General features: G+C 45.5%; 2 protein-coding genes across 2 annotated transcripts in view; both read left to right on the top strand.

The window, feature by feature from the left end:
• The window catches only part of LOC143808918 (DNA-directed RNA polymerase I subunit RPA2-like), an 87,117-nt gene extending 70,593 nt beyond the window's left edge, over positions 1-16,524 (top strand). Inside the window, 6 exon segments of the mRNA XM_077292097.1 lie at positions 10,588-10,758; positions 11,696-11,852; positions 11,937-11,987; positions 11,990-12,129; positions 14,139-14,392; positions 15,285-16,524. Of these exon segments, the coding sequence (XP_077148212.1) occupies positions 10,588-10,758; positions 11,696-11,852; positions 11,937-11,987; positions 11,990-12,129; positions 14,139-14,392; positions 15,285-16,167 (1,656 nt within the window). The 3' untranslated portion in view covers positions 16,168-16,524.
• The window catches only part of LOC143804614 (DNA-directed RNA polymerase I subunit RPA2-like), a 391,215-nt gene that overhangs the window by 81,613 nt on the left and 287,466 nt on the right, over positions 1-22,136 (top strand).

Here is a 22,136-nt window from a genome sequence, read left to right as displayed (position 1 = left end):
GATAAAGAAATGTATTTATGGGAATAATATATTTTTTTTTATTATTATTTATTTAGGAATTTTTTTTTTTTTTTTTTACACATGTGGAAAAATTTTTTTTTTACTTTTTTACTTTGTCCCAGGGGGGGACATCACAGATCATTGATCTGGCAGTGTGCACAGCACTCTGCCAGATCGACGATCTGCTGTGCAGGGCTGCAGGCTTACGAAGTGTCTGCTCTGAGCAGACACTCGGTAAGCCACCTCCCTCCCTGCAGGACCCGGATGCCGCGGCCATCTTGGATCCGGGACCTGCGGCGAGGAGGGAGGTAGGAGACCCTCAGAGCAACGCGATCACATCGCGTTGCTCCGGGGGTCTCAGGGAAGCCCGCAGGGAGCCCCCTCCCTGCGCGATGCTTCCCTATACCGCCGGTACACTGCGATCATGTTTGATCGCGGTGTGCCGGGGGTTAATGTGCCGGGGGCGGTCCGTGACCGCTCCTGGCACATAGTGCCGGATGTCAGCTGCGATATGCAGCTGACACCCGGCCGCGCTCCCCCCGTGAGCGCCGCTGATCGATGATGACGTACTATCCCGTCGGCGGTCATACGGGCCCACCCCACCTCGACGGGATAGTACGTCTGATGTCAGGAAGGGGTTAACCCCTTCATGACCCAGCCTATTTTGGCCTTAATGACCTTGCCGTTTTTTGCAATTCTGACCAGTGTCCCTTTATGAGGTAATAACTCGGGAACGCTTCAACGGATCCTAGCGAATCTGAGATTGTTTTTTCGTGACATATTGGGCTTCATGTTAGTGGTAAATTTAGGTCGATAATTTCTGCGTTTATTTGTGAAAAAAATGGAAATTTGGCGAAAATTTTGAAAATTTTGCAATTTTCACATTTTGAATTTTTATTCTGTTAAACCAGAGAGTTATGTGACACAAAATAGTTAATAAATAACATTTCCCACATGTCTACTTTACATCAGCACAATTTTGGAAACAACATTTTTTTTTGCTAGGAAGTTATAAGGGTTAAAATTTGACCAGTGATTTCTCATTTTTACAACAAAATTTACAAAACCATTTTTTTTAGGGACCACCTCACATTTGAAGTCAATTTGAGGGTTCTATATGGCTGAAAATACCCAAAAGTGACACCATTCTAAAAACTGCACACCTCAAGGTGCTCAAAACCACATTCAAGAAGTTTATTAACCCTTCAGGTGTTTCACAGCAGCAGAAGCAACATGGAAGGAAAAAATGAACATTTAACTTTTTAGTCACAAAAATGATCTTTTAGCAACAATTTTTTTATTTTCCCAAGGGTAAAAGGAGAAACTGGACCACGAAAGTTGTTGTCCAATTTGTTCTGAGTACGCTTATACCTCACATGTGGGGGTAAACCACTGTTTGGGCGCACGGCAGAACTCGGAAGGGAAGGAGCGCCATTTGACTTTTTGAATGGAAAATTAGCTCCAATCGTTAGCGGACACCATGTCGCGTTTGGAGAGCCCCTGTGTGCCTAAACATTGGAGCTCCCCCACAAGTGACCCCATTTTGGAAACTATACCCCCCAAGGAACTTATCTAGATGCATAGTGAGCACTTTAAACCAACAAGTGCTTCACAGAAGTTTATAACGCAGAGCCGTGAAAATAAAAAATAATTTTTCTTTCCTCAAAAATGATTTTTAGCCCAGAATTTTTTATTTTCCCAAGGGTAACAGGAGAAATTGGACCCCAAATGTTGTTGTCCAGTTTGTTCTGAGTACGATGATACCCCACATGTGGGGGTAAACCACTGTTTGGGCGCACGGCAGGGCTTGGAAGGGAAGGCACGCCATTTGGCTTTTTGAATGGAAAATTAGCTCCAATCATTAGCGGACACCATGTCGCGTTTGGAGAGCCCCTGTGTGCCTAAACATTGGAGCTTCCCCATAAGTGACCCCATTTTGGAAACTAGACCTCCCAAGGAACTAATCTAGATGTGTGGTGAGCACTTTGAACCCCCAAGTGCTTTACAGAAGTTTATAACGCAGAGCCATGAAAATAAAAAATAATTTTTCTTTTCTCAAAAATTTTTTTTTAGCCCTAAATTTTTTATTTTCCCAAGGGTAACAGGGGAAATTTGACCCCAATAGTTGTTGTCCAGTTTCTCCTGAGTACGCTGATACCCCATATGTGGGGGTAAACCACTGTTTGGGCACACGTCGGGGTTTGGAAGGGAAGTAGTGACGTTTTGAAATGCAGACTTTGATGGAATGCTCTGCGGGCGTCACGTTGCGTTTGCAGAGCCCCTGATGTGCCTAAACAGTAGAAACCCCCCACAAGTGACCCCATTTTGGAAACTAGACCCCCAAGGGAACTTATCTAGATGTGTGGTGAGCACTTTGAACCCCTAAGTGCTTCACAGAAGTTTATAACGCAGAGCCGTGAAAATAATAAATACGTTTTCTTTCCTCAAAAAATTTTTTTTAGCCCTGATTTTTTTATTTTCCCAAGGGTAACAGGAGAAATTTGACCCCAAGAGTTGTTGTCCAGTTTCTCCTGAGTATGGTGATACCCCATATGTGGGGGTAAACCACTGTTTGGGCACATGCCGGAGCCAGGGCCGGCGTTAGGGCCAGGCAGACTAGGCAGCTGCCTGGGGCCCCCACTCCCTTGGGGGCCCCCAGCCCCTTGGGGGCCCCCAGCATCTACAGCAGACGCTTCACTGATAATAGCATTATCAGTGAAGCTTCCGATGTAGAGACTGGTTAAGGACCTGTAGTGACATCACTATCAGGTGACCTGCCATGTGACCGTGATGTCACCACAGGCCATGTACTCAGGGACTGTCTGGATGTTTCTGCAGTGAAAAAGGAGCGTTCAATGAAGCACAGGAGCAGCGGCCACTGAACCTCCCCCATCAGAGTGATAGAAGCGCTCATTGGCCAGTGCTCCTGTCCTCCTGCACGGGGCCTCTGAGGGGGAGCTAGAGATGGCAGCTACCAACCTGAGCTGTGAGGTAAGCAGTGCAGCACTGTGTGAGCTGCTCCTGTCCTGTCAGCTCCTCCTGCACAGAGCCTCTGAGGGGGAGCTAGAGATGGCAGCTACCAACCTGAGCTGGCAGATAAGTAGAAGTGCACCGTCCCACTGTGTGTGCTGCTCCTGGTGGAAATGGCTCCTGTCCTGCTGTCATCTCCTCCTGCTCTTGTTGGCAGTCCCAGCAGAGGAGAGGGCAGGAAGGTGTCTGCTGGGACAGTGCTGCTGGGAGCAGGAGGGCTGCAGCTGATAGTGTGGAACATCTCATTCCCTCCAGCATAAAGCATGTATCTAAGGTGTGTGCAGTGTATAGTGTGTGCTGTCTGTGAGCTATGTGTGTGTGTTTATGTGAATCACATGTATCAAATGAGCATTTGTTGTGCAGCATCTGTGTGTATGTGTGTGTGTAGGTGTATGTGTGTATATAAGTGTGTGCCGTGTATGTATATAAGTGTGTGCCATGTGTGTGTATATACTGTAAGTGCGTGCCGTGTGTGTATATAAGTGCGTGCCATGTGTGTGTATATACTGTAAGTGTGTGCCATGTGTGTGTAAATACTGTAAGTGCGTGCCATGTGTGTGTATATAAGTGTGTGCCATGTGTGGGTATATACTGTAAGTGCGTGCCATGTGTGGGTATATACTGTAAGTGCGTGCCATGTGTGTGTATATACTGTAAGTGCGTGCCATGTGTGTGTATATACTGTAAGTGTGTGCCATGTGTGTGTAAATACTGTAAGTGCGTGCCATGTGTGTGTATATACTGTAAGTGCGTGCCATGTGTGTGTATATACTGTAAGTGCGTGCCATGTGTGTGTATATACTGTAAGTGCGTGCCATGTGTGTGTATATAAGTGCGTGCCATGTGTGTGTATATACTGTAAGTGCGTGCCATGTGTGTGTATATACTGTAAGTGCGTGCCATGTGTGTATATACTGTAAGTGCGTGCCATGTGTGTGTATATACTGTAAGTGCGTGCCATGTGTGTGTATATACTGTAAGTGCGTGCCATGTGTGTGTATATAAGTGCGTGCCATGTGTGTGTATATACTGTAAGTGCGTGCCATGTGTGTGTATATACTGTAAGTGCGTGCCATGTGTGTGTATATACTGTAAGTGCGTGCCATGGGTGTGTATATACTGTAAGTGCGTGCCATGTGTGTGTATATAAGTGCGTGCCATGTGTGTGTATATACTGTAAGTGCGTGCCATGTGTGTGTATATACTGTAAGTGCGTGCCATGTGTGTGTATATAAGTGCGTGCCATGTGTGTGTATATACTGTAAGTGCGTGCCATGTGTGTGTATATACTGAAAGTGCGTGCCATGTGTGTGTATATACTGTAAGTGCGTGCCATGTGTGTGTATATAAGTGCATGCCATGTGTGTGTATATACTGTAAGTGCGTGCCATGGGTGTGTGTATATACTGTAAGTGCGTGCCATGGGTGTGTGTATATACTGTAAGTGCGTGCCATGTGTGTGTATATACTGTAAGTGCGTGCCATGTGTGTGTATATACTGTAAGTGCGTGCCATGTGTGTGTATATAAGTGCGTGCCATGTGTGTGTATATACTGTAAGTGCGTGCCATGGGTGTGTGTATATACTGTAAGTGCGTGCCATGTGTGTGTATATAAGTGCGTGCCATGTGTGTGTATATACTGTAAGTGCGTGCCATGTGTGTGTATATAAGTGCATGCCATGTGTGTGTATATACTGTAAGTGCGTGCCATGGGTGTGTGTATATACTGTAAGTGCGTGCCATGTGTGTGTATATACTGTAAGTGCGTGCCATGTGTGTGTATATACTGTAAGTGCGTGCCATGTGTGTGTATATACTGTAAGTGCGTGCCATGTGTGTGTATATAAGTGCGTGCCATGTGTGTGTATATACTGTAAGTGCGTGCCATGTGTGTGTATATACTGTAAGTGCGTGCCATGTGTGTGTATATACTGTAAGTGCGTGCCATGGGTGTGTATATACTGTAAGTGCGTGCCATGTGTGTGTGTATATAAGTGCGTGCCATGTGTGTGTATATACTGTAAGTGCGTGCCATGTGTGTGTATATACTGTAAGTGCGTGCCATGTGTGTGTATATAAGTGCGTGCCATGTGTGTGTATATACTGTAAGTGCGTGCCATGTGTGTGTATATACTGTAAGTGCGTGCCATGTGTGTGTATATACTGTAAGTGCGTGCCATGTGTGTGTATATACTGTAAGTGCGTGCCATGTGTGTGTATATACTGTAAGTGCGTGCCATGTGTGTGTATATAAGTGCGTGCCATGTGTGTGTATATACTGTAAGTGCGTGCCATGTGTGTGTATATAAGTGCGTGCCATGTGTGTGTATATACTGTAAGTGCGTGCCATGTGTGTGTATATAAGTGCATGCCATGTGTGTGTATATACTGTAAGTGCGTGCCATGTGTGTGTATATAAGTGCATGCCATGTGTGTGTATATACTGTAAGTGCGTGCCATGTGTGTGTATATAAGTGCGTGCCATGTGTGTGTATATACTGTAAGTGCGTGCCATGGGTGTGTGTATATACTGTAAGTGCGTGCCATGTGTGTGTATATAAGTGCATGCCATGTGTGTGTATATACTGTAAGTGCGTGCCATGTGTGTGTATATACTGTAAGTGCGTGCCATGTGTGTGTATATACTGTAAGTGCGTGCCATGTGTGTGTATATACTGTAAGTGCGTGCCATGTGTGTGTATATACTGTAAGTGCGTGCCATGTGTGTGTATATACTGTAAGTGCGTGCCATGTGTGTGTATATAAGTGCGTGCCATGTGTGTGTATATACTGTAAGTGCGTGCCATGTGTGTGTATATAAGTGCGTGCCATGTGTGTGTATATACTGTAAGTGCGTGCCATGTGTGTGTATATAAGTGCATGCCATGTGTGTGTATATACTGTAAGTGCGTGCCATGTGTGTGTATATAAGTGCATGCCATGTGTGTGTATATACTGTAAGTGCGTGCCATGTGTGTGTATATAAGTGCGTGCCATGTGTGTGTATATACTGTAAGTGCGTGCCATGTGTGTGTATATACTGTAAGTACGTGCCATGGGTGTGTATATACTGTAAGTGCGTGCCATGTGTGTGTATATAAGTGCGTGCCATGTGTGTGTATATACTGTAAGTGCGTGCCATGTGTGTGTATATACTGTAAGTGCGTGCCATGTGTGTGTATATACTGTAAGTGCGTGCCATGTGTGTGTATATACTGTAAGTGCGTGCCATGTGTGTGTATATAAGTGCGTGCCATGTGTGTGTATATACTGTAAGTGCGTGCCATGTGTGTGTATATACTGTAAGTGCGTGCCATGTGTGTGTATATACTGTAAGTGCGTGCCATGTGTGTGTATATAAGTGCATGCCATGTGTGTGTATATACTGTAAGTGCGTGCCATGTGTGTGTATATACTGTAAGTGCGTGCCATGTGTGTGTATATAAGTGCGTGCCATGTGTGTGTATATACTGTAAGTGCGTGCCATGTGTGTGTATATACTGTAAGTGCGTGCCATGTGTGTGTATATACTGTAAGTGCGTGCCATGTGTGTGTATATACTGTAAGTGCGTGCCATGTGTGTGTATATACTGTAAGTGCGTGCCATGTGTGTGTATATAAGTGCGTGCCATGTGTGTGTATATACTGTAAGTGCGTGCCATGTGTGTGTATATAAGTGCGTGCCATGTGTGTGTATATACTGTAAGTGCGTGCCGTGTGTGTATATGTGCGTACCATGTGTATGTATATAAGTGCGTGCCATGTATGTATGTATGTATGTATAAATGTGTGCCATGTTTGTATGTATGTGTGTGAATAAATGCATGCCATGTATGTGTATAAGTGCGTGCCATTTACATGTATGTATGTGCCATGCGTGTTTGTGTATAAGTACATGCCATGTATGTGTGTGTGTATACAAGTGAATGGCGTGTGCGTATAAGTGTGCCATGTATGTGTATGTGTGTATAAGTGCGTGCCATGTGTGTGTGTATAAGCATGTGCCTTGTACATGTATGTATGTGTGTATAAGCATGTGCCGTGTAGGTGTGTGTATGTGTATATATATACATTTTTTGCATTACTCTAACTTGAATATATGTTAGTATATGTAGATGGCTGGGTATAGACACACAGTGATAGCGTGTGAGTGTGGTGTGTGTGTGTTTGTGTGTCATGCACATTTTTAAATACTGGCTGAAGAACAGACGAGAGTTTATATATATATATATATATATATATATATATATATATATATATATATATATATATACACACATGTTGGCAATCGTGCAACAAATGAGCAAAATGCTCATTTATAGGACATTTCATAACTTTCCCACATTATTATGAAAAAATTACAGCACATCCTACACCCAATGTATTATATAATGTATTTAAGGAGACAGAGTCTGTCCATTTGATACCAACTACACCAAAATGGACACTGACTCCGACTCTCCAGCCCTGCTGCTTATAACATGAAACTATATGGGGACAGAGTGATCTACTAGTGTTCTGTCCCCATCGTTCTTCATTAGCCGGTGTAAAGAGGCCGAGAAACAAGAGCCAAACGACTTCAATATTGTAGATCACACGCATTGAACGGACTGAACTCAGCTCATGTCAATACAACCAAAATGTTTGAGAGTCATGGTGCAATATGTGAGCATTGGGGGCCTCATTTTAAACTTTTGCCTAGGGCCCCACATTGTCTAAAACCGGCCCTGGCCGGAGCTCGGAAGTGAAGTAGTGACGTTTTGAAATGCAGACTTTGATGGAATGCTCTGCGGGCATCACGTTGCGTTTGCAGAGCCCCTGATGTGCCTAAACAGTAGAAACCCCCCACAAGTGACCCCATTTTGGAAACTAAACCCCCAAGGGAACTTATCTAGATGTGTGGTGAGCACTTTGAACCCCCAAGTGCTTCACAGAAGTTTATAACGCAGAGCCGTGAAAATAAAAAATCATTTTTCTTTCCTCGAAAATAATTTTTTAGCCTGCAATTTTTAATTTTCCCAAGGGTTACAGGAGAAATTGGACCCCAAAAGTTGTTGATCAGTTTCTCCTGAGTACGCTGGTACCCCATATGTGGGGGTAAACCACTGTTTGGGCACACGTCGGGGCTCGGAAGGGAGAGAGCACCATTTTACTTTTTCAACGCAAGATTGGCTGGAATCAATGGTGGCGCCGTGTCGCGTTTGGAGACCCCCTGATGTGCCTAAAAAGTGGAAACCCCTCAATTCTAACTCCAACACTAACCCCAACACACCCCTAACTCTAATCCCAACCCTAACCACAACCCTAACCCCAACACACCCCTAACCCTAGTCTTACCCCTAATTCCAACCCTAACCCTAAGGCTATGTGCTCACGTTGCGGATTTGTGTGGATTTTTCCGCAGTTTTTGAAAAATCTGCAGGTAAAACGCACTGCGCTTTACCTGCGGATTTACCACGGATTTCCAGTGTTTTTTGTGTGGATTTCACTTGCGGATTCCTATTATGGAGCAGGTGTAAAACGCTGCGGAATTGCACAAAGAATTGACATGTTGCGGAAAATACAACGCAGCGTTTCCGCGCTGTATTTTCCGCACCATGGGCACAGCGGATTTGGTTTTCCATAGGTTTACGTGGTACTGTAAACGTGATGGAAAACTGATACGAATCCGCAGCGACCAATCCGCTGCGGATCCGCAGCCAAATCCTCACCGTATGCACATAGCCTAATTCTAACCCTAATTCCAACCCTAACCCTAATTGCAACCCTAATTCTAACCCTAATTCTAACCCTAATTCTAACCCTAATTCTAACCCTAGCCCTAAGTGCAACCCTAGCCCTAAGTGCAGCCCTAGCCCTAAGTGCAACCCTAGCCCTAAGTGCAACCCTAGCCCTAAGTGCAACCCTAGCCCTAAGTGCAACCCTAGCCCTAAGTGCATCCCTAGCCCTAAGTGCATCCCTAGCCCTAAGTGCAACCCTAGCCCTAAGTGCATCCCTAGCCCTAAGTGCATCCCTAGCCCTAAGTGCAACCCTAGCCCTAAGTGCAACCCTAGCCCTAAGTGCAACCCTAAGTGCAACCCTAAGTGCAACCCTAAGTGCAACCCTAGCCCTAAGTGCAACCCTAAGTGCAACCCTAAGTGCAACCCTAGCCCTAAGTGCAACCCTAAGTGCAACCCTAGCCCTAAGTGCAACCCTAAGTGCAACCCTAAGTGCAACCCTAGCCCTAAGTGCAACCCTAAGTGCAACCCTAGCGCTAAGTGCAACCCTAAGTGCAACCCTAAGTGCAACCCTAGCCCTAAGTGCAACCCTAAGTGCAACCCTAAGTGCAACCCTACCCCTACCCCTAACCCTAACCCTACCCCTAACCCTAACCCTAACCCTACCCCTAATGGAAAAACAAAAATAATTATATTTTCTATATTTTATTATTGTCCCTACCTATGGGGGTGATAAAGGGGGGGATTTATTTACTATTTTTTTTATTTTGATCGCTGTGATAGAACTTATCACAGCGATCAAAATGTGCAGGAACGAATCTGCCGGCTGGCAGATTCGGCGGGCGCACTGCGCATGCGCCCGCTATTTTCCAAGATGGCGGCGCCCATGAAGAAGACGGTTGGACACCGGGAGGGACATCGGGGCTAGGTAAGTATGGGGGGGTGGGACCGGAACACGGGGGGGGGGAATCGGAGGACCTGGGGAGCGGACAGGAGGACCGGGGGAGCTGACAGGAGGGAGGAGGGGAGCGGAACGGAGATCGGGGCAGAAAGGACGACTGGGGAGGCGATCGGTGGGGTGGGGTGGGGGCAGATCGGGGTCTCCAGCCATGGCAGATGCTATTGCAGCATCGGCCATGGCTGGATTGTAATATTTCACCATTTTCATAGGTGAAATATTACAAATCGCTCTGATTGGCAGTTTCACTTTCAACAGCCAATCAGAGCGATCGTAGCCACGGGGGGGTGAAGCCACCCCCCTTGGGCTGAAGTACCACTCCCCCTGTCTCTGCAGATCGGGTAAAATGGGAGTTAACCCCTTCACCCGATCTGCAAGGACGCGATCATTCTGTGACACAGCATATGCGTCACAGGTCGGATTGGCACCGACTTTCATGACGCATACGCTGTGTCCCAGGTCGGGAACAGGTTAAGTTATTGAGCAGTAAAGGGTTAAACAAGTATGTCTGCCATTGAGAGAGGGTTTGCTGACCTCCCAGGATGAATACGATCAGTATGTGACACAAGTTGCTTGATACAACCCCTCTCGGTCTGTGGACTACAAATTATCTGTACTAAAATGTGTATAGAGTTGAGCGACTCTGTTCGGCTTCGGTCGCCAAATCCGAATTTGCCATATTGGTTCCCTACTTGTGCTGAATGCATGTTTGTTTGATGATCGGTTCTGAACATATTCGTAATTACTACTCCCATTGACTCTAATGACGTTCGGCTGTGTTCGACGAATATTGCAAAAACAATATTTGCTGCCGATCGTATTCGGACCCAAGTCCGGACAAATTCGCTCCACTCTGTATATGACCTATTCCTATTTCCCAGGTAACACAGGAGAAGAAGATCCCACCCTGGACTGAGGTGGTGCTCATCCCCATGACTGGGAAAGCGAGTCTTTACCCTGGGCTGTATGTTTTCACCACCCCCTGCAGGATGGTCCGTCCTGTTAGGAATTTGGCGGTAGGGAAAGAAGAGCTGATCGGCACATTGGAGCAGGTGCGGTATTACACATTGTGATCGAGGGACCATGGAGGCGAGACCAGCGTGGGGTGGTCGTCATGAAATCAGCGTGCAAAATAATGTTTCACAAAAAAAATAGCGCTAGTGTAATCTGCCAGTAAAGTTTACACTAGAGGGTGTGTATGGGAGAAACTAACTAAATCAGTTACCTAAATTACTTATTTTCTACCCTGGACTGTAAATCTACCAATGTGGCATCTGCAGGCTGTTCAAGGCCTGCTGGGAGGTGTAGTCCCACAGCAGGCAGCGTGCCAGCACTTGCTGACCTCTGCGGTAGGGTAGGTTCTCTCCCGGCGGAGGAGGAGGAGGAGAGTCTTTAGAGCACTGGGACTATGGAACTTTCTGCCAGTTGAAGCTGATGGTGACTTCACAATTACCAATTGTAACATTTGGGGTCATGAATTCATTTCTTATTCCTCTAAGATGACAGGTCTTTATTTTTTTTGCAGTTCTTTGGATCAGCAGTGCAGAATTTCCGGCTGATCCGGATGGACTTATCTCATTCTTACTGTTTCTCACAGTACAATAGTGAAAGCCCCTTGTTCCCAGTCAGCCTGGTTAGAACAGGATTTCTTCATCTCCGATTAAATGAGATTAAACGGAGCCGATTCCTTGTTATTAACCCATTGTTGGCAGAGTGTGCAGCATTTATGTTTTTTGTAGGGGAGCACATCTGTAATGGGGATCCTGCCTGCGTTTGGTCTGTGTACAGCATTTGGGGTTAGACTAGAGCATCTAGGAGCGGTGATTAGGAAGGGGGGGGTATTAATTACATAGAAGTTGGCTATCTGTGTGAGGTTTCTACTTTGTGATACTTCATATTAAAATCAACTTTTTTCTTTCATGTAACTGTGATTCATTAATCTTCAAGCCCACTGATGTATCTAGATTCCCATCTGTGCCTCTCTTCCAGGTTTTCTTGAACGTGGCGATATATGAGGGTGAAATTGTGCCCGGAGTGACCACCCATCAGGAGCTCTTTCCTCACAGCTTGATGAGTGTTGTGGCCAACTTCATCCCCTTCTCCGACCACAACCAGAGCCCCAGGAATATGTACCAGTGTCAGATGGGTAGGTACACGCACGATATTCCCACCGTGTGCACACGGGACCCCTATGGCACTATTCAGATATCTGTCCTGTTCTGATTTCCAGGCAAACAGACGATGGGGTTCCCTCTTCTAACCTATCAGGATCGCTCTGATAACTGTATCGCCTGCAGACCCCCCAGAGTCCTCTGGTGCGTCCCACCATGTATGATTATTTTGACATGGATAACTATCCAATCGGAACAAACGCCATTGTAGCGGTGATTTCGTACACGGGATATGATATGAAGGATGCGATGGTAAGTTCTCTGTAGGCGCTGTGCACACTTGTGAATGGGGTAAGTGCAGAGGATGGTCAGATCCTTTATATGAAATGTGCAAAAGGAATCAAAGGACCCCATTAATTATGGGTATAAAATATAATCTATCTACATAGCGTTGGATAGATATAATCTGACAGACACAAAAAGAGGACTTGAAAATCCTCCAAAAAATTGAAAAAAAAAATCCGAGAAAAAAAGCAGAGATGATTACCTGCTGAAGCCTCCAAACAAATGCACCAGCAGAGCGCATCGGACCCGATAAATGATGGCAACAACACAGGTGCAAAAAATACCGATGAAACAACCACTTTCAATCCAGTGTTGGCTGTTTGTCATTAGTGCACAAAAAAGATAAGTGATGATAGTCTGTATGTGGATCTTTTACTCAATGTTTAGCATTAGGACTGGCAAAATGTAGGGACCCTTGACGTGGGTTGCCAGCTTACGTATTGAGGCCCCAATATAAAATAACTTACATACATTGATATGTGTTTTTTTTGCACTTTACCTTGCAGGGCGCAGTCGGACCAAGATGGCTCTGTAAACTGTAGGCCTCTAGTCACACAGCATGCATTTTGCAGCACTGGGCGGCCCGCCTGTATGTGCGCTAGTAATAGGCTGTAGACCAGATGCTCTGCATTGCCTGTGTGAACAATGCCACATACAGACTATTATCACTTATCTTTCTGTGCACTAATGCCAAACAGCCAACACTGGATTGAAAGTGGTTGTTTCATCGTTATTTTTTGCACCTGTGTTTTTGCCATCATTAATCGGGTCCGATGCGCCCTGATAGTGCATTTGTTTGGAGGCTTCAGCAGGTAATCATCTCTGCTTTTTTCTCTGTGATTTTTTTTTTCAATAGATATAATCTGCTTGTAGTGTTAATAGGTTTGGATGAAGCTACTTTTTATTACTGCACCCGTTCATATGTTTGTGCATTTATTGCACCCTATACTTGAACCCCTTTTCCTAATATTAAGGCAAATTTTAAACAGCAGCATGATGTAAGGACATAGACCCTGATTCCAGCGATGTATCAATTAGTTCAGGGGTGGAAATTTGATTTTCCTAAAGAGCCAGATGAAATATCATGACTGTTATGGAGGGCCGAACCTATATGCTATACTTAATTCAGCTCATTGTTATTATTTTAGATTTATTTTTACCTCTTAATATTGAGCAGAATTTAGTCTGTTGATAGGCTGATACTGTTGATACATGTTACAATAGGGCTCATTATAAACTATATTCTTATCAGTAGCAGCTAATCAGAACCGTACGATTTACTGCACACAGTGTGATGTCCCCCCACAAAGCCCCTCATACAGCCTTGCAGTGACTGAATGGTGGGAGAGGGAGCTGACTGCTTTCTGTTTATTTTATTCATCAGTATCTGCATCCCAAGGATGAAGATACTGGTGAAGTTGTGGCAGGGGGCAGATGTTTTGTGTGGGATGCCACTGGTTTTCGGTCTTGGGCTGTCTCTCTCCACTGGCCGCATAGGAACAGCCAAAGGGCCGCATGTGTCCCGCAGGCATTACTTTGCCCAATTACTTCGGCAATGGGTGTAGCAGTGATGATGTTCACAGTTTTCCCACCTCAGCAACTGAGCCCTGCGTAATCTGCAGCCGTGTATGACCCCATCCGCACCACCTCTTTCTGTGTACATTGCATAGTGACAGAGCTGCTCATTAGTGTAGTGGTTGGACTAGGATGCATGTGCCAAGTTGTTCTGTAATGATAATCTCCTGCTGATAAAACACTGATTGTATTGAAACAACAAATCGCAGCCCAGTAAGTGACACATCACTGTAATCAGGGTCTTAGCCTCTGCATCATACTGCTATTGGATTACATAACAAAAAAAGCTTCCCTTTCAAGTCAAAACACCACCCTTGATGCAATACTATATGGCAACCACTAAATAGCTACTTTGTGATGGATAGCTCCTGATCGGCCATCTACGGTACTTGTGTTTGCAGATTTTGAACAAATCGTCTTGGGAGAGAGGATTCGCTCATGGGAGTGTTTACAAAACTGATGTCATCGACCTGGCTAAAAAAATAAAAGATCACGAAGACAATTTTGTGTTTGGAATCAAACCAGACAATGAACGGATAAAGGGGAAACTAGATGACGATGGCCTGCCCCCGGTAGGCGCTGTCCTGCGTCTTGGAGACCCGTACTATGGTTATCTGAACCAAAACACTGGAGAGAACGTTGTGGTGTTTTACAAGTGAGTCGTACAAGCTTTACATCACACGGACACGTTTCTTGGCATCGGCTATCTTCACACGGGGAGTTTTTGCTGTATTTTTGTAATGTAGCTTCTTTGGTGCGTAAAATACATGGCCTTTTACAGAATCTGCGTAATCAAGAAGTTTCTGAAATCTTGTGCACACAATGCTGGATTTGTCTCTTGTGCATGCTGATAAAGTTTAGTGTTGGGGGAAAAAAGTCCTGTTCCATAGAATCAGGTTTTCGCCCCAAAAACGCAACAAGACCTGATACCTGTGTATTTGGTGCATTTTTTCACCACCCATTCAAGTCAATGGGTGAAAAACGCTAAAAGAAGTGACATGCTCTATGTCCAAAAAACCATGCAAAGCACAAAATCCTGATGACAAAAACCCAATGTGTGTGCATGAGATTTCTGAAATCTCATAGGCTTTGCCAGTACTGTAAAACGCAGCAGAAAATTAGCATAAAAAACGCCCAGTGTGAACTTAGCCTTGGTGTGTGTTTGCGGAGACGCAGAATGTCAGTCATCCTTTTTGCAGTGAATTTGTTGCTTATTTGAATGGGTGAAAAAAGTCGCAAAAAAAGCACACAGAAAATGCACTTCAGGTATGAAAAATCTGCTGCAATACTGATCTATTGGCAGGAAAATGGCAGCATTTTTTACATGTTTTTTAAAGGTGCTTGTGATTCGTTTTTCCCCACTCTTTAGTTTGGGTGAAATCTGCAGCAAAAACGCTGAAAGAATTGACCTACTGCAGATATAAATCTACAAGTCACGAATACGCAGCGTGTGCATGAGACTTCAGGATTCTCATCCACTTTGCTGGGAATAGGAAATCCTCCTGTGTTCAGGGATTTTTCTTCACTCTCATGTCTTGTCTTCTCAGGAGTAAGGAGGACTGTATTGTTGACAACATTAAGGCCTGCAGCAATGACCTGGGTATTGGAAAGTTCCAATCCGTGTGCATCACTATGAGGATCCCGCGTAACCCCACCATAGGTGATAAATTTGCTAGCCGACATGGCCAGAAAGGCATCCTCAGCAGACTGTGGCCGGCAGAGGATATGCCATTCACAGAAAGCGGGATGGTTCCGGACATTTTATTTAACCCGCACGGATTTCCTTCCAGAATGACGATTGGGATGTTGATTGAGAGCATGGCCGGTAAATCGGCCGCACTCCACGGATTGTGCCACGATGCCACTCCTTTCACATTCTCCGAGGAGAATTCTGCTCTGGAATATTTTGGTGAAATGTTGAAGGCTGCTGGCTATAACTACTATGGCACAGAGAAATTGTACAGCGGCATTAGTGGGCTTGAGCTGGAGGCGGACATTTTTATCAGTGTGGTCTACTACCAGCGTCTTCGTCACATGGTTTCTGACAAGTTCCAAGTTAGGACAACCGGCTCTCGTGACAAAGTGACCAACCAGCCTGTGGGTGGCAGAAACGTACAAGGAGGAATTCGTTTTGGAGAGATGGAGCGTGATGCCCTGCTGGCACATGGAACCTCCTTCCTTCTTCATGACAGGCTTTTTAACTGTTCCGATAGATCAGAGGCCCATGTGTGTGTGACCTGCGGCAGCCTCCTGTCACCTATCCTGGAGAAGCCTCCTCCATCTTGGTCCTCAATGCGTAACCGGAAACACTATTGCTTGGTCTGTGACCGGACAGATACAATTGACGTCATTTCTGTGCCATATGTATTTCGGTACTTTGTGGCGGAGTTGGCAGCAATGAACATCAATGTTAAACTGTCCGTGCGCTAAGGAGCAGATGGAAGGATGGTTCCTGCACGTGCCTTATACCATTGCTGGTACCTGTGCTCCTCCTGGGCAGGAGAAGCCTGTGAATAACTTTTACATGGAAACATTCACCATTCACTATAGTGAAGGCATCGCCATTCTCCTATCCAGCCAGATATGCCTGGTATGGGAAAGCTCAAAGATTATCTGATTGTCAGAAAGTGACTGAATAATCTGACACCACCAGTCATGAGTAGAACCGAAGTATGGAAGATGATATATCTGCAGATTGTATGTACCAGTGGTTTAGCGCCGACGTGCTTTCTATAGTGTGAGCATTTCTGTAAGTGACACCAGTGTCTGGATAAACATTAATTTTTATTTTCTTGTATCTTGGCTTCTTTCTCAATATTTTTATTTGTTCTCTTTTTTTTAGTTATTTATTTTTTTAAATGCGTCATCCACCTTCTATTAAAACTTGTAATATGCCATAGATAATTGTGTTCAGGGTTGGACTAGACTGGCGAGGTATCGGGGGAAATCCCTGGTGGGCCATTGCAGTGGACTAGAGAGATGTCTGTGGGAAGAAGAAAAAAAAAAGTGCGTTTTTTATTTTTTAGGGGCACAGGCCCTTTTAAATGCGCAGGCAGCATTCATTACCTGAACCACCGTGGTGCACGTCCCGATGAACACAGACGAGCGTGCGACTGATGTCACCAGCGCACACACATCTATAGGTCGGTGGCAATTTTAATATGAGCGCCCCAAATCTGTAAAGGAGGATGCTGTCTGGCGCCGGGAGCGCAGGCAGGTAAGGCTTCTTTCACACTTCAGTCGTTTGGCGTCAGTCACTTCCGACAAAGTGACGGATCCGTCACAATTGTTGAAAAAACGGATGTAACGGATCCGTTTTTTTTGACGGATCCGTTACTCGGGGGTTGTATATACTTTTTGGAGCATGCGCAATTGAAAAAACGGATTGGGGCGACGGATCCGTCGAAATGACGGTCGCGACGGATCCGTCGCCCATAGGCGCCCATTCTATAAAATGACGGACGCGACGGATTCGTCGCGATCCGCCATTTCAACGCAGACAAAAAACGTTGCAATGACCGTCAATGTCTAGATGACGTCCGCCAAATTTTGACGGATCCGTCGCATGACGGATGGAACGGACGACCATCCGTCACAATCCGTCGCTAATGCATGTCTATGGGGAAAAAAACGGATCCGTCACAAAAAAACGGATCCGTTTTTTGAGGAAAAGGGCGGATTTAGACTGACGCCAAACTACTGAAGTGTGAAAGAGGCCTAAGAGAAATTTTTTTTTTTTTTCTTTTTCCGTCTGTGCATGCGGCCATTACAAGGGACCAGGATAAATATATGGGGGAAGGGGCAGGATGGATATATGGGGGGAGGGCAGGATGGATATGAGGGGGACCAGGAGCCATATCTGTGTATGTCACTGGTGATCATTGTATTACCTGTACACTGACATCTGTGTGCAGAATTATTAGGCAAGTTGTATTTTAGAGGATTATTTTTATTATTGATCAACAACTATGTTCTCAATCAACCCAAAAGACTCATAAATATCAAAGCTTAATATTTTTGGAAGTTGGAGTGGGGTTTTTTAGATTTGGCTTAGGAGGATATCTGTTTGTGCAGGTAACTATTACTGTGCAGAATTATTAGGCAACTTAATAAAAACCAAATATATTCCCATCTCACTTGTTTATTTTCACCAGGTAAACCAATATAAGTGCACAAAATTTAGAAATAAACATTTCTGACATGAAAAAACAAAACCCCAAAAAATTAGTGACCAATATAGCCACCTTTCTATATGATGACACTCATCAAGCAGCCTTCCATCCATAGATTCTGTCAGTTGCTTGATCTGTTTACGATCACCATTGCGTGCAGCAGCCACCACAGCCTCCCAGACACTGTTCCGAATGGTGGACTGTTTTCCCTCCCTGTAGATCTCACATTTTATGAGGGACCACAGGTTCTCTATGGGGTTCAGATCAGGTGAACAAGGGGGCCATGTCATTATTTTTTCTTCTTTGAGACCTTTACTGGCCAGCCACGCTGTGGAGTAGTTGGAGGCATGTGATGGAGCATTGTCCTGCATGAAAATCATGTTTTTCTTGGATGATACCGACTTCTTCCTGTAGATGTCTTCCAGAAACTGGCAGTAGGTCTGGGAGTTGTTTCACTCAACCCGAAAAGGTCCCACAAGTTCATCTTTGATACCAGCCCATACCAGTACCCCACCTCCACCTTGCTGGTGTCTGAGTCGGAGTGGAGCTCTCTGCCCTTTACAGATCCAGCCTCTGGCCCATCAAGAGTTACTCTCTTTTCATCAGTCCATAAAACCTTTGAAAAGTCAGTCTTAAGATATTTCTTGGCCCAGTCTTGACGTTTTATCTTATGTTTCTTGTTCAAAGGTGGTCGTTTATCAGCCTTCCTTACCTTGGCCATGTCCCTGAGTATCGCACACCTTGTGCTTTTTGTTACTCTTTTTGTTACTCCAGTAACATTGCAGCTCGGAAATATGGCAAAACTGGTGGCAAATGGCATCTTGGCAGCTTCACACTTGATTTTCTTCAATTCATGGGCAGTTATTTAGCGCTTTTTTTGCCCAACACGCTTCTTGCGACCCTGTTGGCTATTTGCCATGAAACGCTTCATTGTTCGGTGATCACGCTTCAAAAGTTTGGCAATTTCAAGACTGCTGCAACCCTCTGCAAGACATCTCACAATTTTGGACTTTTCAGAGCCCGTCAAATCTCTCTTCTGACCCAAAGGAATGGAAGTTGCCTAATTAAGCACACCTTATATAGGGTTTTGATGTCATTAGACAACACCCCTCCTTATTACAGAGATGCACATAACCTGATTTACTTAATTGGTAGTTTGCTCTCAAGCCTGAACAGCTTGGAGTAGGACAACATGTATAAAAAGTATCGTGATCAAAATACAACTTGCCGAATAATTCTGCACACAGTGTATACAGAGCTCTTGTATATAATATCACTGGTGGTAATAACCATGTTGTTGGTATTGTGATTTGTATTCATGATTAGTATTGTAGTATTCGGTCACTATGTGGTGGTAATTTGTGGTCTGGTCATAGTGTGGCGGAATTTGTCCCCTGTATGTGGTATTATTTGGTCACTATGTGGTGGAATATGTAGTTTAGTTATGGTGTGGCGGTATTTCTCCTATGTGGTATTACTTGGTTGCTATATGCTTGTAATATGTAGTATTATTCGGTCACTATGTGGTCTGGTCATGTTGTGGTGGTATTTCTTTCCTGTATGTGGTATTATTGGTCTTGGTATAGGGGATTGTGTTGTCTGTGGTGGTCATTTGTTCACTCTGATATTATTTAGAAGAAGATTCTTTATTTCCATTAGAGATTAAATACTTAGTACACTGCGGCAGAGATGCACTTACAGGGGTTCTCCTGTGAAAAAATAATCACCTCTCCACAGGATAAGTGATGACATATTGATTAGTGTGAGTCTGACTGCTTGGACCTAATTGGCAGAATGTAGAACTTTTATCCCCATTAGACTAGAGTGGCACGTCTGACTTGACCACTTATCCATTCATTCACTCTGTGGCTGCGAGCGCTGCACTTGTCTGACTGTAGGTATTGGTGCCAGATTTGAATACCGCTAGCAGCTGATGTGATTTGTCTGACTGTAGCTCCATTCCTTCTCTTTGGGGCTTCCAGAAAAGACCTCTCACCTGCCGCTGCATTTTAAATGGGGATTCATATTCCCCGCCAAGCTGCTTGGGACCGCTCATTGGCTGAGCGCCCCTGGATTCAAAGCCCCCTTCGGCTGAGCCAATGAGCGATGCTGCGCGGGATTTGAATCCCTCGCCAAAGCCGTGCGGCCAGGGGTGGCTCAGTCAATGAGCGGTGCCACGTGGGCTTTGAATCCCCTGCCAAAGCAGCACGGCCAGGGGCAGCTCAGCCAATGAGCAGCACGAGATTCAAATCCGCCAGCTGAGCCAATGAGCGGTGCCGCGCAGGATTTGAATCCCCTGCCAAAGCTGCGTGGCACCGCTCATTGGCTGAGCTGCCGCCGAATGAGTGGTGCGGGATTCAAATCCCCCGCCGGCTGAGCCAATGAGCGGCATGGGATTCAAATCCCCCGCCGGCTAAGCAATGAGCGTTGCCGTGAGGGATTTGAATCCCCCCGCCAAAGCTGTGCTCCCAGCGGCTGCTCAGCTAATGAGCGGCGCTGGATTCAAATCCCCCGCCGGCTGAGCCAATGAACGGTGCCGAGCGGGATTTGAATCCCCCTCCAAGGCTGGCGACCAATCAACTGTTAGCGGTATTGGTGCCAGATTTGAACACCGCTAGCAGCTGATGTGATTGGCAGATGTGGCTGGGGATTTGAATCCCATGCCGCTCATTGGCTCAGCCAGCGGTAGCTCAGCCAATGAGCGGTGCTGCGGGGTTTTGAGCGGCGCTGCGGGGCTTTGAGCGGCGCAGGATTCAAATCTCCCGCCAAAGCCGCGCGGCACCGCTCATTGGCTGAGCACCCCTGGCCTCAGCTAATGAGCGGTGCGGGATTCAAATCCCTGTCAAAGCTGTGCAGCACCGCTCATTCAAATCCCACGCCCCGCCGGGTGAGCCAGTGAGCGTGCCGTATGGGATTTGAATCCCCCGCCAAGGCTGGCAGCCAATCAGCTGCTAGCGGTATTGGCACCAGATTTGAATACCGCTAGCAGCTGATGTGATTGGTCGCCTGCTGCCAATTACCGATCTATCAGCTGTTAGCGGTATTGCCGATCTCCCAGCGGTGTCTGCGCAGGAGATTTAAACACGGCTGTGTCCGGCCACACCATCGGGAGATGTTCATTTCACCACACTCCCTTTGCAATAACATCAGGCCTATTTCTAGTCAGAGATAAAACTCATTCTTTCAATTGGTGCAGATTCTAATGGTCGGACCTCAGCGATCACCTATCCTGTAGAGCCCATGGATCGGTGATTGCTTGTTTTAACCAAAGAACCCTTTCATGTAAGCTACTGTAATTGCTTATCCCAGTTTTTGTGGCGCACAGTAAATGTTCAGGAGCAGCTCCACTATATCGGGGATAATGACTAACAGATGTGCTTATAGCTGAAGGGTGGGCCCCTAGAGTCCATTCCCTCTGTGGTCCCCAGACACCCCAGCCTGACCCTGATTGTGTTTTATGCTATAAAACTGTAAATTCCCCATCACAAGCACTTCTAGCCACACTGCTACCTGTGTAAAAACTTGGACGCATTGCACTCAGGCCATAAAAATGATGATGGGGTCACGTGATTTACTCTATATGATGACTATTTCCCGACTGTGCCCGCACTCCGACCACTTCTTCACCTCTTCTAGGCATCAAAGTCTCCTATACCTGCAGAGAATCAGGGGATTGACATGGAAAAGCCTCCACCATTTCATTTCTATGGATGCAGAGTGCTCCTCGTCCAATTTTTACCTGAGCATTGTAGAATGGCTTATTAAGGATTGGGGGGGACGCGCTGATGTTCTGTAGTTTTTACAGCTTAACACAATTACAGTCAATCCCTTAAAACTAAATATTGGTGTTACAGGATATTAATGCATTGTGGGATCTCAGGTGACGTTTCTATACTGTTAGATCACATGCCTGGAAGCAATAACCTGTTATGCAGAATGTTGGGAAATCGGGGCTTTTGCCTGTTTAGTTTCTAAAACTGTATTTCTTCTACATTCCTGCTCATTTTACAGACTGTAATGCAAAGCAACCACCATTGCGTCTACATCAGAGCTGAAGGACAAATATGTACAATCCTTCCAAAACCTGTTTCCCAAACTTTCACCTCTTGTGTATCATCACCTACCTTGGCATGTTGTTATGCTATATCCCAAATGCCTTCTGAACTCTAAATGAATCAGGAGCTTCTGTATCCTGTACTCCCCCTCATTAAGACTGACGAGAACATC

Source organism: Ranitomeya variabilis, chromosome 2, assembly GCF_051348905.1.
Source record: "Ranitomeya variabilis isolate aRanVar5 chromosome 2, aRanVar5.hap1, whole genome shotgun sequence".
NCBI lineage: Eukaryota > Metazoa > Chordata > Amphibia > Anura > Dendrobatidae > Ranitomeya > Ranitomeya variabilis.
Note: the sequence above shows the minus strand (reverse complement) of the source record. Positions and strands in the feature narration are given on the sequence as shown.